A 16,083-nucleotide genomic window follows, 5' to 3' on the forward strand; every position below is an offset into this window, starting at 1 on the left:
CCCAAAATATCAAAACACAAACTCAGGATCTCCATGAGCTGGAGCTCTCACAGCCAGGCTGTCCCAAAACATTAGGGGACAAACTCAGGATCTCCACGAGCTGAAGCTCTCACAGCCAGGCTGTCCCAGAATGTGAGAGGACAAACTCAGGATCTCCATGAGCTGGAGCTCTCACAGCCAGGCTGTCCCAAAATATCAAAACACAAACTCAGGATCTCCATGAGCTGGAGCTCTCACAGCCAGGCTGTCCCAAAATATCAAAACACAAACTCAGGATCTCCATGAGCTGGAGCTCTCACAGCCTGCTGTCCCAGAATGTCAGAACACAAACTCAGGATCTCCATGAGCTGAAGCTCTCACAGCCAGGCTGTCCCAGAATGTGAGAGGACAAACTCAGGATCACCATGAGCTGGAGCTCTCACAGCCAGGCTGTCCCAAAATACCAAAACACAAACTCAGGATCTCCATGAGCTGGAGCTCTCACAGCCAGGCTGTGTCTCAGCACAGCTCAGAGCACTCAGGGTGCCAAACCCAGGTCCCTGAGCAGGACTTGCCTGGAGAAGAAGTGCTCTCTGATGTGGATCTCTTCCTGGAAGGACTGCAGTTTGTGCTCTCCGACTGCCTCTGAGAGGGCTTCTCCTGGCTTGGCAAAGTGCCTGCAAGGCAGAGCAGGGAAAGGCACAAAATCCATCATTTCAGGCTAAAGGCTCCAGTTCAGGTTACTCTGAACACCTGTGGGCTTCCAGAAGGAGGGGGAGGATGGAGAGGGAAAACCAAGCAGGGATTGCACACAGAGGTAAAGAAGCCATGAATAAAACCATGTAATATTAACCACCAGAATGAGCTTGTCAGTGAGAAAAGGAAAGGAAAGAAAGAGAAAAAAAAGGCAAAAAAAGGAAAAGGGAAGGGAAGGGAAGGGAAGGGAAGGGAAGGGAAGGGAAGGGAAGGGAAGGGAAGGGAAGGGAAGGGAAGGGAAGGGAAGGGAAGGGAAGGGAAGGGAAGGGAAGGGAAGGGAAGGGAAGGGAAGGGAAGGGAAGGGAAGGGAAGGGAAGGGAAGGGAAGGGAAGGGAAGGGAAGGGAAGGGAAGGGAAGGGAAGGGAAGGGAAGGGAAGGGAAGGGAAGGGAAGGGAAGGGAAGGGAAGGGAAGGGAAGGGAAGGGAAGGGAAGGGAAGGGAAGGGAAGGGAAGGGAAGGGAAGGGAAGGAAAAAAGGAAAATCCCCCCCATATTCCTACTCTCAACTGAATCCAAACTCCTTGATTTTCAGAATGTTTGGAATTTCCACTTTGTGCTTCCTGGGCTTCATTTCCCTCTGTCCTTTCCATGACATTTATTACTATTGTTATTATTATTATATATAATTTTATTTCAATTGTTAAAGAGTTCTTATCTCAAGCCATGAGTTCCACTTTATTCTGACCCTCTGCCCACCCACCCCTCTGGGTTCAGGGAGCTGCTGTAGCAGGTCTGTCATTCCAGGGTGACTTTTCCTCTTTAGGAACTCCAAGATGCATTGAATTTAAAAAATCTACATTAACCAAGTACCCTGGGAGCTGGGATTGAAAATAGAAATTAAACAGCGGGAGTTAAGTGGGGAATGGACTGAAATTCACAACAGGGAAAAAGGAGGGAGAAGGTTTTGGAGGTCGCAGGGGTGGCACTGCTGGCAGAGTGTCCCGGGAGCTGTCACCGCAGCTCGGCCCGCTCGGGTCCCCCCGGCCCCGTTCGGGTCCCCCCGGCCCCGTTCGGGTCCCCCCGGTCCGTTCGGGTTCCCCCGGCCCCGTTCGGGTCCCCCCGGCCCCGCTCGGGTCCCCCCGGTCCGTTCGGGTCCCCCCGGTCCGTTCGGGTTTCCCCGGCCCCGCTCGGGTCCCCCCGGTCCGTTCGGGTTCCCCCGGCCCCGCTCGGGTCCCCCCGGCCCCGTTCGGGTCCCCCCGGCCCCGCTCGGGTCCCCCCGGCCCCGCTCGGGTCCCCCCGGCCCCGCTCGGGTCCCCCCGGCCCCGTTCGGGTCCCCCGGCTCCGTTCGGGTCCCCCGGCCCCGTTCGGGTCCCCCCGGCCCCGCTCGGGTCCCCCCGGCCCCGTTCGGGTCCCCCCGCCGCACCGGGCTCGGCGGGACGCGGCAGAGGAGCGGCGGGGCCGCCAGGGGGCGCTGCTGCCCGCCGGTCCCGCCGCCTCGGGGCGGGAGCGGGAACGGCCGGGACCCCTCGGGACAGGGACCGGGCCTGGGACTCCTCGGGACCGGCACAGGGACCGGGCCTGGGACTCCTCGGGAACAGCACAGGGACCGGGACCCCTCGGGACAGGAACCGGGCCTGGGACTCCTCGGGAACGGCACAGGGACCGGGACCCCTCGGGACAGGGACCGGGCCTGGGACTCCTCGGGACCGGCATAGCGACCGGGACCTCTTGGGACAGAGACCGGGACTGGGACTCCTCGAGACAGGGACTGACATAGGGACCGGGACCCCTTGGGAAAGGTACCGGCACAGGGAACTGACACGCGGTCTGGGACTGCCCGGGTCACCCCAGGAGCACCGTGCCCGGTGACACCGGTTACCCCACGGGAACGGCACCCGCACCTCACCCAGACCGGGACAGCCAGAGCGGGACCAGCCTCGCACCTGCCCGGGGTTTGTAGAGAGAACGGAAGCGGCACCGACTGCTCAGCGGCAGCCACCCCCAGCACACGGCTGATCCCCTTTGCTCCTGCATGGGGCTGATCCTTTTTCCTCCTGCATGGGGCTGATCCCTTTTCCTCCTGCATGGGGCTGATCCCTTTTTCCTCCTGCATGGGGCTGATCCCTTTTTCCTCCTGCATGGGGCTGATCCCCTTTTCCTCCTGCATGGGGCTGATCCCCTTTTCCTCCTGCATGGGGCTGATCCCCTTTGCTCCTGCATGGGGCTGATCCTTTTTCCTCCTGCATGGGGCTGATCCCCTTTTCCTCCTGCATGGGGCTGATCCTCTTTTCCTCCTGCATGGGGCTGATCCCTTTTCTCCTGCACTCGGGCTGATCCCCTTTTCCTCCTGCACTCAGGCTGATCCCTTTTCCTCCTGCATGGGGCTGATCCCTTTTCCTCCTGCATGGGGCTGATCCCCTTTTCCTCCTGCATGGGGCTGATCCCCTTTTCTCCTGCATGGGGCTGATCCCTTTTCCTCCTGCATGGGGCTGATCCCTTTTCCTCCTGCATGGGGCTGATCCCTTTTCCTCCTGCATGAGGCTGATCCCCTTTTCCTCCTGCATGGGGCTGATCCCCTTTTCCTCCTGCATGGGGCTGATCCCCTTTTCCTCCTGCATGGGGCTGATCCCCTTTTCCTCGCTGCCTCCTGGACTGCCAGGACTCCAAGTGGAACACACCGAGCCACAGGAGCTGTAAGCAGCACCAAGGCTGGCCTAAGATAGGGCATCACTTGTCCAAAATAACTCTGATGGAAAGCTGCAGGAGGCCAGGAAGAACTTTGGATGAACAGGCAGCAGAGTCCTACAAAACTCCCCTGGACAAAACCCCAGAGCCTCGTGAGCTGCCCTGCTGTGGCTGTGCCAAGGTCACACAACAGCCTCAGGTGAGAACTTCCACCTGTGCTTCACCTCCCTGGAAAATCCGACCTCCTTGGGAGTCCTGTCTGCACAAACAGCCAACACAACCCTCTCCTAACACAACTCACACACAGGCAAACCCCTGCAAATATCTGCCAATGTGGTAAAAATAATTTGTTCTACCAGTTAGGCCAGGTTTCTGTTCAAAATGTGGAGGTGAGGTAGTATTGCATGGTTTTCCACATGGAATACTCTGAAATAAAGCATCACAAACATTCCCTGTGGATCCAAAAGACTCATTCTGGATGAGTTCCCTGAGTGCTTATTCCAAGTCTCTGATCCAGCACCACCACGCACCTAAACTGCATTTGGCTTTATAAATAAATAATCTTTGATGCACCAAAGGTTTTCCCTCTGTCTGTGCCCTTTCTTTAATCTTTAATCCATGGTCATGGATTCAGAATCACCATTTGGCACTGTGGCTAAAACCAAAACACCCCAAACACAACATGCAAGCTGACATGGATCTAAACCCCCCAATTCTGGCATTTCTCTTTCCTGGGGCTTTTTACCAGACGTGGTTTAAGTTTTCCAAGTGGTGTGGGGCTCCTTGGGAATGAGCTGGGCCCCAACCCAAATGCCAGCCTCATAAAATATCCAGGTTTGAGGTGGGAATGCACTGCCTGGAAGTGAGACCAGCCTGAGGAATCACTCCAACCTCCTGGGGCAGGGAGCAGGCAGAGCCTTCACAAAAAGCATCTCTACTCTCCCCCTCCCTGGGGTTACTCCTCACCCAAACCCAGGTCAGATCATTCACCTCAAAGGAAAACATCTCTCAATTCCCACAACCAATTCACTCCTCAGAGCCAAACTGAACCCTCCGAGTGCCCCAGCACTTGGAACTTCTCTTTCAATCACTGCAGGAGAAGCAATCTCATGGTTCTGCTGCCTTCTCCACACTCCACTCACAGCCCCAAGTAATTTCAGTACCAGCACAAAGAAATAGGAATTGGTCAAAGATCCAGCTGTGCTTAAAATAAAGAAGGAAAACATAAAAACATCAAAAGCCATAAAACAAATCAAGAGAAAATCCCTGTCCATACACAGGTGAGCAGAGCAGAGGAGGTGGCAGCAGGCATCAGAGCAGGAGTGGCCCAAGGAAGGAGCAAGAGGAGAGCCAGGAATGTGAGGAGGGATGTTTCAGTCCTGGCAGCTGGCTCTTGCTCTGTGAAATATTAGTCACAAGTGGCTTTGGGAAATGATTTAAACTTCAAGGGAGATCAGCTCAGGCTTCCTTCACACGCTGGAAGCAGGCAGGAGCACAAGCTGCACTTGCCCTTTGCAGGTGATCTTTTCTTTTCCTTAATATTATGCAAATGAAAAGCTCCTGTTCCTGCTCCTCCCGCTCCAGTTTTGCTCGAGGCTGTCAGATGCATTTCCCAACTATGAATAAATCCAAAATTTCTAGGTTTGGTCTCAGGCATCCCCAGCATCAACCCCAGCTGTTCTGAGGTGTTGCAAGAGGCCCCAAGGCAAGGATTGAAAGCTCCGTTGCAGCAGAGATTGTCAAATTACCAAAATGGAGTTACAAAAGGAAGAGGAAACATTTTCTTAAATGGAAACATTACTCACAACAGTAGCAGCAACAGGTGGTCTGAACCAAACCAACCAAAATTCAAACACGGCTTTGAAAGTATCAAAAATTGTGAGAATTTCCCTCATTTCTCCGGAAAATTAAAATTGTATGGAAAAAGCAAAGACCTTTGCACGAGATAGCAAAGCCTCAGCATGTAAAGGAGCAAGAGGAGTCTGTTGGGAGGAGGGACAGACTGCCATGGGTGGTTCTGGGGGAGACCCCATGTCAGTCTGTGCTGACACTGCAGGAACAGAGCTCTTGGTGAGGGCAGGGCAGGATTCCAGAATGATCCCTGCAGAGCCAAAACCTCACCTGCCCCTGCTCCAGCTGTTTGGTACAAGAGAACCCAGCAAAACTCATGGAACAGAGCTCCTGGTGAGGGCAGGGCTGGAGCCCAGAATGATCCCAACAGAGCCAAAACCTCACCTGCCCCTGCTCCAGCTATGTTTGGTACAAGAGAACCCAGCAAAACTCATGGAACAGAGCTCTTGGTGAGGGGCAGGAACCCAGAATGATCCCTGCAGAGGCAAACCCTCACCTGCCCCTGCTCCAGCTGGGTTTGGTACAAGAGAACCCAGCAAAACTCATGGAACAGAGCTCTTCGTGAGGGCAGGGCTGGAGCCCAGAATGATCCCTGCAGAGCCAAAACCTCACCTGCCCCTGCTCCAGCTATGTTTGGTACAACAGAACCCAACAAAACTCATGGAACAGAGCTCTTGGTGAGGGCAGGGCTGGAGCCCAGAATGATCCCTGCAGAGGCAAACCCTCACTTGCCCCTGCTCCAGCTGTTTGGTACAACAGAACCCAGCCAAACTCCTGCAAAGCCCGAGCTCCCTTACCTGCCAGGGGCTGCAGGGCCTTCTCCAGGGAGGAGGGCACGGGCTCCTTGCGCAGGGGCCGGCCGAGCGCCGCGTCCTGCCCGCCGAACAGCCCGGGGCTCTCAGGTAACTTTTTCCGTCCGTTGGTGCTGGCAGAGTTGCTGACCCTGCAGCTGCCTATTGCACTTGTGAAAAGGTTTGTGTGTTCATCGCTGCTGGCTGCCTCTGAGCTGGGAGTGAACCCCCCCAGGGACAGAGCTGGGGAATTTTCGGAGCAGTCGATCTGCAGAGGTGTCTGTAATCCCAGCGCCAAGGAATTGGCCTCCGAGGGCTCTCTCCTGACCCACTGCTCATCTCTGCTTAGCAAACCCTTGGAAGGTGACAGGTGAGGACAAGCCATGTGGCATCTGTGTTTCTCTTTGTGTTTGTACCTATCTCCAACAGCCTCCTTGCCAAACCTGTAGCGCTTCAAGGACTCCAGAACCGTTCTGGAGGAGCTGTTGGCCGCGATGGTGTCCATGGAAACCTGGGGCTGCTCGGAGGAGGAGCGGTGCTCCCGGTGCTTGTGGCGGTGCCTGTGCTTGTGTTCCAGCATCCAGCCGTAGGCCATCTCGGGGGGGACGCTGGGGTACGTGCTCATGGACAGCAGAGGAGTCCTGCTGGTGGTGAGGAAAGCTTCCTGGCGCAAGAGTTTATGCTTCTTCTTGTGGTATTTGGTGGGGTTGAGGAGCAGGTGGCCTGTATGCATGTAGGAAGGGGGGGGTAGGGGGGTGGTGAAAGAAGGAGAGGGTGGAGGAGGGTAAAGAGTTGGAGGGTACCTTCCATAATAACCTAATCCTATGGGAGCAGCTGCCAGGGGAGAAGGGGAGTAAGGCATGCCATAGGAGGGGTAGAACCCGGTGCTGGACAGGGGGAAGCTGAGGCTATGCATGAAAGGCATTTCTGCCATAGCTTCCCGCATTTTTGGAGGCCTGCCTCTCTTTTTCTTTAAGTCAGGTTTTCTAATGTAGTGCAAAGGATCTAAAGGAAAAGTAGGGTGGGTGTAGAAACTGTTGAAATTTATCCTAAAAATGGTAGGCAGCAAATCTCGGGGTATAAAATGGTGACTTCTGTGGGTTATTCTAATTTCACTTAATCGACTTATTAACTCCTCTAACTCGGCGAGGAAATCAGGGTCCTGCCTCCCTCGGAGCTGAGGGTACTTCTTTTTCCTTTTCCTCTTCTGCCTCTTCATCTTGTCGTAGCTGAGGTAATCGTGGCTGCGGCGCTTGCACTTGTGCTTGTGCTTCTCCTTCAGGTTGCTGAGCACGGTGGAGGTCTCGGCCGGGATGAGGGAGACGTGGTCAAACGAGTGCCTCTTCTTCTTCTGCCCGCAGAACTTCTCGGCTCGGTCCGAGGTGCTGTTGTTGTCCGTGCCGATGCCGCTGTCGCTGGGGATGGTCTCGTCGCTGTGCGACTCGCTCACGGGGGACGGGGTGGCCTCTTTGAGCGACGTCAGCTCGCTCAGGTGCGACGGCGAGTTGGGCAGCAGCGTGGGCGGGGACAGCCTCCTCCTCCCCTTGGCCGCTTTCTTCATGGCCAGCGTCTGCACCACGCTGCCCTGCCTGGAGTGCAGGTGCAGGTAGGGCACCGAGCTGGGCTCGATGAAGCCGGCGTCGCTGCTGACGGGGCTCTGCCCCCCGCTGATGGCCGAGGACTGCGAGCAAACCGGGGACGGCAGGATCTCCGGGGGGTTGGCTGCCGAGGGCAGCAGGTGGGGAAGGACTTGTCCTAGGGACGTACCAGGAGCTTGCTGGGCAGATTTCTCCAGAACTGTCAGACTGGCGGCACTGCTGGCTAAAATGCCGTTCAGGACAGCTTTAGGTTTCCTCCCTCTCCTTTTTCCTATGTAGATTGTTCCTTTCTTGCTGACGTTGATTTGCTGGCCGAGTTTTGAGCCGAATGTGGCGGCAAGAGTGGACACGGTGTTGTGGAGCTTGGATTGCATCTTCCCTTTGGTATTTGGTTCCACTGTACTGGACAGAATCTGATTCAGGAGTTTCTTTCGCTTCAGAGTTTTCATTTTATTTATTTTTCGAATAATTGTTTTCATTAACTGTCCGTTATTTCTCTTGGCAACTTTTCTGTCTGAGTCTACTTCCAAATCGCTCATGCTACAAATACTGGGGCTTTGGACTTCCTCTGGCCCTCGGAGCTGGTCCTTCCTCTCAAAGAACTCCCCGGGTCGATGCTGTTCACTTTCAGGCCCCATCTTGCTCGAGTTCTCTGTTCCAACAAAAGGTGCCACAGACAGAATAGGTGGTTTCATTTTTATTGATGACCTGATCTGCCTTTTAGGTCTCCCTCTCTTTTTAGGAAAAGCTTGTCCCGATAAGCTTTGTTTGAGGGAGGGAATTTCAACTTCAGGCTGCAAAATGGGAGGTTCTTGCTCTTCTTTTGACTGCACTGAGAAGACTTTGGATGCCGGGATCTTAAGGGTTCTTTTGGGGGGACCTTCGAGTTCTGGCATTTCCTTGGATTTAGGTCTTCCTCTCTTGGGTTTGTATATGTCAGGTAAGAAATCATCTGACATACACAAGCTAGAGGGTTGTTTGTGAGAGCTGTAGAACTTGGGAGTTTGTTTGTCAGTCTCAGCCAGCAGTGCCAGAGACTGTCCATTTGCTTCATTCAGCTTTGGCAACTGATGTTTGACAAATTCATGCTCCACAAATGAGGACGATCCGATGTTTTTCAGGAATTTGGCCTGCTCCAAATTACTGCTCGATAGTGCACTGTATGAAATGTTTTTAAAAAGCTCTGACCTTTCTAGTTCCAGACCCTTTGGAGGTCGGCACGCGCTCCTCGACACCACTTTAGTCCATCGTGGCTTCCTCCCTTTTCTTTTCTTTAAAGGTTTGGATTGCTGAGTGCTGCTCAGGTTTTTTGCTCCTTGGCAGGATTTCTCAGATGCAGCTATTGCACCGATCTTGAGGAACTGCTTGCTCCCAAACAAGCTGGTAAAACTAACTACTGAAGGGGTGACAGTGGCGTGGATGCTTGTCTCAGCTGCCAAAATGGGCTTTTTCCCTGTGGGAGGACTTGTTCTGGAAGTTTCCACGTAAGATGCTTTTGAATCACTCAAGTCTTTCTCAGCACCTTTGAAATCAGTGCTGAGGGTGTGGTTCAATGTCCTGTTGAGACTCAGCAGGGAGCTGTCCGAGGAGAAGGGCGTTTTGCCCACGGGATCTGAAATGCCTTCCAAGAGCTCTGCCGTGGAACTTAAGTGCAACGAGTTGGACGCCAGCTGGGAGGAGGCTGTGGAGAGGCTCCTGTTCAGGGTGGGGACAGACACGGTGGGGGAAGGAGATGGGAGGTTCCCCTCCCCCACTGCACTGAACGGGGACTTGGCTGTCGACACCTCCGAGGCACCTCCTGTCCTGAAGTCTGGTGAAGTGCAATAAACTGGAGGCTGCTTCTCGTGCTTTGATGTTTCATAAATCCCCTTCTCACTGGATGAGTAGGCATCCTGTGGAACACACATTCCTTCACTGAACATCTCTTTGCCTACATCGGCGATTTCTTTCCGAATTGAAAACTTGTCCAAGATGCTTTCTTTGCTCTGTCTCATAATGTGCTTCTCAAAGGTTTTGCTGGTTGTATTTTCCTTCAGTAAATCCGCAGGCTCGTGGCTTTCAAGGCTACTGAGGTTTGAATTGCAAGGAAGCTTAAAGGGCTCTGAGGAGGGCACGAGGGAGTCTGCTTTCAGAGCTCCAGAGTCCTTGGTAGCCAAACCAGCTGGGCTGCCAATCCCTGCTGGCTTCTTCCCACACTCCTTGCTAACCAGTCCCACGGGACTGCTGATTCCTGGCACCTTCCTCCCAGGGTCCTTGCTAACCAGTCCCATGGGGCTGCCAATCCCTGGTGTCTTCCTTCCAGAGTCTTTGTTAACCAGAGCTGTGCTGTTCCCTGTGCCTGGCATCTTCCTCCCAGAATCCTTGCTAAGCAGACCTGTAGGACTATTTATTCCCAACAACTTCTTCCCAGCATCCTTGTTAACCAATCCTGCTGGAGTGCTGATCCCCACTGGCTTCTTGAGAGGCTCCTTGTTAGGCAGTGCAGCTGGAGTGCTGATCCCTGGAAGTTTCCTCCCCACATCTTTGCTGATCAACCCAACTGCAGAGCTGCTCACTGGCTGCTTCTTTCCTGAATCCTTGTGGACTAACCCTGCTGGAGTGCTGATGCCTGGAGGCCTCTTCCCAGAGTCTTTGTTAACCAATCCAATTAAGGGGCTGATTGCTTGGGGCTTCTTCCCAGAGTCTTTGCTAACCAATATGGCTGCGCTGCCAATCCCTAATGGCTTCTTCCCTGAGTCCTTGTTCACCAGTCCAACAGCAAGCCCAGAGCCCGGCAGCTTCTTCACCAAATCTTTGTTAACCAACCCACTTGCAGTTATAGCTCCTGGCAGCTTCTTCCCAGAGTCTTTCACCAAACCAGATGTAGTTCCATTTCCACTTCCAGGCTTCTTCTGCTTGGTTTTGGAAGACTTGGAAGGAGGACAAGTTGCAATGAGCTGAGCCAATTTCTCTGTGACAGTTGTTGCTCCGTTAATTTCTGTTCTATCCTTTAAATCAGAATTATGGCTACTGATAAGGGCTGGAGGAGATGACTTTATGTAATCTGTCATTTCAGAATGCAATGGGGAAACTTTCTTAGATAAAGGGGTTGTTTCTACTTCGATACCTTCTTCCACGTGTAACTCAACTGCTGCAACTTCTCCAGCTTTCTTGTAAGCCTTGGGAGGGTCCTAAGAGTTAATAAACAAAACAAGTCTTTAGGAACAGGGTACAAAGTATCACTCTGAGTAACACAGTCTCTTTTTATGTTTAGGTGATTAACACTTGCTCTGGTTACTGTATAAACAGAGGCTGAATGATCCCATGAATTTTAAACCAAACAAGAGTAATAGCAGTGATTTAAATAATGGCATAATAAAATAAACACATTCAGCAAATAACAGTGATATTCATATTTAAAGCAAAATGTTTTCATGGTGGACATGCTGGGGCTTTGCTGATGTTAACAAAACCCAAACTCCCTCCCCAGAAATACAAACCATTTAATCTGGCCCCCAATTATTACAAATATCCTCCAAAAATACTGTTGATGTTTATTAATAAAAACTCACTAACAACAAAGTGCTGGGCTATTTATAGTCTGAGAGCACTTGAAGAGCTCACGTGGGGCTGAGCAGCAGCTGAGCAGTGCCCTGGAAGGGCTGGCACTGTCACCCTGTCCCTGCTGGCAGCTCAGCCCCTGCACCAACAGCTCCTCCCAGCACAGCACTGACAGTCAGGGAAATAAACAGAATAAAATAAATCAAATTATTCTGGTTTTGTGGATGTGCACACCCGTGGAATAACTGAAACTCACACTTATTTCCAGCTCACACCTAACCAAACTTGACATTTCTTCTGTAAAGGTTAAAATCAAAACTGCAACACATCACAAATCCTGAGAGCATCTCCATAAATTCATCTCTTATTTTGGAAGGACTTTCTCTACACACAGTGCCCAACACATCTCTGCAGGGCAGGGGACACATCCACTGCAAGCAGGGGCTGGCAATGGAAGGCTCTGAGCCCTGATGAGATAATTCTGCCCGTGGCTCTGATGTCCCCAGCACCACAAGGACATGGAAATGCTGGAGCAAGTCCAGAGAAGGCCATGAAGTTCCTGAGGGGACTGGAGCCAGGCTGGGAGGGCTGGGAATGTTCAGCCTGGAGAAGAGAAGGTTGTGTGGAGACCTCAGACCCTGCAGGACCTGAAGGGGCTCCAGGGAAGCTGGAGGGGGACTGTTCATCAGGAACTGCAGTGACAGGACAAGGGGGAATGGCTTCAAACTGAGAGAGGAAATTTAGGTTGGATATAGGGGAGAAATTCCTCCCTGGCAGGTGGGCAGGCCCTGGCACAGGTGCCCAGAGCAGCTGTGGCTGCCCCTGGATCCCTGGCAGTGCCCAAGGCCAGGCTGGTCAGGGCTTGGAGCAGCCTGGGACAGTGGAAGGTGTCCCTGCCAAGGAATAAGCTGGGCTTTAGGTCCCTTGCAGCCCAAAGTCACTGTGATGCTGTGATTTGTTTCCAGTTTGAAAACCTCCTGGGACCCACCAGAACAAACAGGGAGTGAGAGACACCACTGGCACAGCTCTCCATCCCTCTGGTGTGGCAATGGGCTGGCACCCCCAGCACCTGATTACAGCCTGGTCCCAGAGCTGTGGGATGCTGAAGGAAGGCACAGCCTGGTTTCTCTCAACAGCCCATTTTGGTGCTGATCAGGGAGGATTTGTTCAATCAGCTGCTCTTAACCAGGAATTTGCAGCCTGGATCCAGCTGGACACTGCTGAGATGAGAAGCAGCTGTGTGGGTGATGGGGGAACCTCTGCACCCCAATCCAGGGCTGCTCCTTCCTGCAGGGATGGCACAGGGGGGTTCTTTGTGCCCACCTCCAGGCCTGGAACTCACATGGAAACTCCTGAGTCAGCATGACACCACCCTGAGCCTGCAATCCAAGCTCCTGGAGTTCCCTGGGGCAGACTCTGAGTGCCACAGAGTCACTGATGAGTATTAAAAGCCTTCAGAGAACTTCATCCTCCTCCTCCAGCCTGAAATTCTGACAAGAACTTTGGAAGAAAAATCTGCTTTGTTCAGCAGACTTCAAAAATCCACCTCAATATTGATTTGGGAATTCAGCTCCTCATCCCTGCATTTGCACCCCACCTTCTTCCTTCTTTTCTCTGCTCCTCCTGGGCCAGGTTCTGTGGTGCCCTCACTGCCACTCTGGGTATCCAACAGCTCTTGGCAGGCTCTGCTTTTCCCTGCTCACCTCCATTTCCAAACAAAGGCTTTGGAAGTTTGAAGAGACACTTCAATAATAAATACATAACTAACAAAACCCTTCCAAACACCAGCTTTGATCTGAGCAAGATGCCAGGATTCTGCAAACAAGACTTTAGCATCAAACACAGATCCTCTGAAAGCTGAAGGTGTGTGCCCTGGAAATCTTTCTCATCTAAGGGGGAGTGAGTTTTCCAAGCACACTGGAAATTATTTCAAAGAACATGAAGAGCAAAACAGAAAGCATCTAGTGAGATGTCAGACAAGAAGTCCAAAAAGTCTGTCATTATTTCAGCATTTTTAACCCCAAAATTCTTATTGGGGAATTTTTTTTTCCCCCCATAAATCTACTTAATAATCAGCATGATTAACAGAAACATCTTGGAGGGAAATTTTGAAGAACAAGATTTCATCCAGTAATTTTTAACAGAAACAGCTAGAGATGTTTCCTTTGGAGAAGGTTGCAGTGGCTGCAGAAACATTAAAAAAATTCCCAACATCAGCCAGAGAGTCAAAGCTTCTTCTTGCAATTCTGTATCATTAAAAATGTCAGAATTTTGGTTGAAGTGAACAGCAGGTACTGCTGGCACTAAGGAGGAGTAAGAGTATTGCAGATACCAAAACCAAACTGCAATCATGCACTGCCCCAAACTTCAGGAATAAAAAGGACATTTCCTGTGCAGAGGCAACAGTGGAAGAACTGGACTCACTGCTCACACACTGAGGGAATCAGGGAAATCAACTTCAGCCACAGCAGCCCAACTCTGCCAGCACACAGACCCTGCCCTGGACAGCCCCTGGGAAACAACCCCAGGACACCCCCTGGAACAAACCCCAGAACAACCCCAGGACATCCTCTGGAATAAATTCCAGGACACCCCCTGGAACAAACCCCAGGGCATCCCCAGGACACCCCCTGGAACAAATTCCAGAATACCCCCTGGAACAAACCCCAGGGCATCCCCAGGACACCCCCTGGGAAACAACCCCAGGACACCTCCTGGAACAAACCCCAGAAGAACCCCAGGACACCCCCTGGAACAAACCCCAGGGCATCCCCAGGACACCCCCAGGAACAAATTCCAGAACACCCCCTGGAACAAACCCCAGAACAACCCCAGGACACCCCCTGGAACAAATAACAGAACACCCTCAGGACATCCTCTGGAACAAATTCCAGGACACCCCCAGGAACAAAGCCCAGAACAGCCCCAGGACACCCCAAGGAACAAAGCCCAGGACACTTCCTGGAACAATGCCCAGGACACCCCCAGGAACAAATTCCAGGACACCCTCAGGAAAAAAACCCAGAACACCCCCAGGACATCCCCTGGGAAAAAATCGAGAACACCCCCAGGACACCCCCAGGAACAAACTCCAGGACACCCCCAGGAATAAACCCCTGGAACAAACCCCTGGGAACAAAGCCCCTGGAAAACCCCCAGGAACAAATTCCAGGACACCCCCAGGACACCCCCTGGAACAAAGCCCAGAACACCCCCAGGAACAAATTCCAGGACACCCCCTGGACACCCCCAGGAACAAATTCCAGGACACCCCCAGGAACAAATTCCAGGACACCCCCAGGACACCCCCAGGAACAAAGCCCAGGACACCCCCTGGAACAAATTCCAGGACACCCCCAGGAACCCCCCCAAACACAGGGAGGGGTTTGGGGGACACATCCCCAAATCCCCACAGGACACCCCCAGGACACACACCCCACCCACATTCTCAGGAAGGTGGACACCCCCCAGAACACAGAATTCCCAGAATTCCCAGAATCACTGGGTTGGAAGAGACCTTCAAATCATCGAGTCCAACCCAGCCCCAACACCTCAGCTAGACCCTGGCACCCAGTGCCACGTCCAGGTTTGTTCTAAACACATCCAGGGGTGGTGGCTCCACCACCTCCCTGGGCAGCTCTTCCTTCCCCCCAGACACATCTGTACACTCTGAAATAAGAAACGTTGACTCAGAAATGTTATGGAATAGAAAAGAGATTGCTGAGAGAGAAATGGAGCTAAAAACAAGTTCCAAAGGATGGCCTTGCAAATAAGACTGGATACTTTAGAGAAATAAAACTATGGAAGATGCATTGTAGTGGGACCCAGGAGGGGGAATTTTAAATTATTTGCTTTAAGGCATTTACAGCATGGTGTGGCTAAAGCTGATAGGCCAAGAAACACTTATAAAAATTATAATTAGGAAACAGCTTCTGATTGTGATGGCATGAATTATAACATCTGTATTGTCTCACCCTTGACACGAGACTGAAAAGGGAATAAAAGTTTCTAAAACACCTCTCAGGATCCCACCTCTGGGTCAGAAAAGGCTTAATCCAACAGGACACACCTTGGGTACACCCCCGGGACACACCTTGGGACACAACCCCAGGAAACTCCCCTGGGACACACCTTGGGACACACCCCCGGGACACACCCCCAGGACACACCTTGGGTACACCTCCAGGACACACCTTGGGACAGACCTTGGGACACACCCCCAGGAAACTCCCCTGGGACACACCTTGGGACACAGCCCCAGGACACACCTTGGGTACACCTCCAGGACACACCTTGGGACACACCTTGGGACACAGCCCCAGGACACACCCCCAGGACACACCTTGGGACACACCTTGGGACACACCTTGGGACACACCTTGGGACACACCTTGGGTACACCCCCAGGACACACCTTGGGACACACCTTGGGACACACCTTGGGACACACCTTGGGACACACCTTGGGTACACCCCCAGGACACACCTTGGGACACACCTTGGGACACAACCCCAGGAAACTCCCCTGGGACACACCTTGGGACACACCCCCAGGACACACCTTGGGTACACCCCCAGGACACCCCCTCCAGGACACACCCACGGTGTCACCTGCTGTGGCCATGGGGTCAGGCTGACCCCAGCCCAGCTCTCTCCTATTGACACACTGGGGAACCTCCCCTGGAAACCTCCCTGGGCAGTGACAGCCAGCCCTGTCACCTGCACAGGGGACAGCAATGACCCCAGATCCCAGACACAGTGACAGCCAGCCCTGTCACCTGCACAGGGGACAGCAGTGACCTCAGACACAGTGACAGCCAGCCCTGTCACCTGCACAGGGGACAGCAGTGACCCCAGATCCCAGACACAGTGACAGCCAGCCCTGTCACCTGCACAGGGGACAGCAGTGACCCCAGATCCCAGACACAGTGACAGCCAGCCCTGT

General features: G+C 53.0%; 1 protein-coding gene across 4 annotated transcripts in view; it reads right to left on the reverse strand.

The window, feature by feature from the left end:
* The window catches only part of ASH1L (ASH1 like histone lysine methyltransferase), a 77,666-nt gene that overhangs the window by 42,026 nt on the left and 19,557 nt on the right, over window positions 1–16,083 (reverse strand). For all 4 annotated transcript variants that reach the window (XM_059870793.1, XM_059870791.1, XM_059870795.1 and 1 more), the window contains exons 3-4: window positions 6,007–10,768; window positions 555–656 (exon numbers count right to left, since the gene is read on the reverse strand). In XM_059870793.1, coding sequence (XP_059726776.1) covers window positions 555–656; window positions 6,007–10,768 — 4,864 coding nt within the window. The remainder of the gene's footprint in view (window positions 1–554; window positions 657–6,006; window positions 10,769–16,083) is intronic.

This window comes from Haemorhous mexicanus, chromosome 31 (genome assembly GCF_027477595.1).
Source record: "Haemorhous mexicanus isolate bHaeMex1 chromosome 31, bHaeMex1.pri, whole genome shotgun sequence".
Classification (NCBI taxonomy): Eukaryota; Metazoa; Chordata; class Aves; order Passeriformes; family Fringillidae; genus Haemorhous; species Haemorhous mexicanus.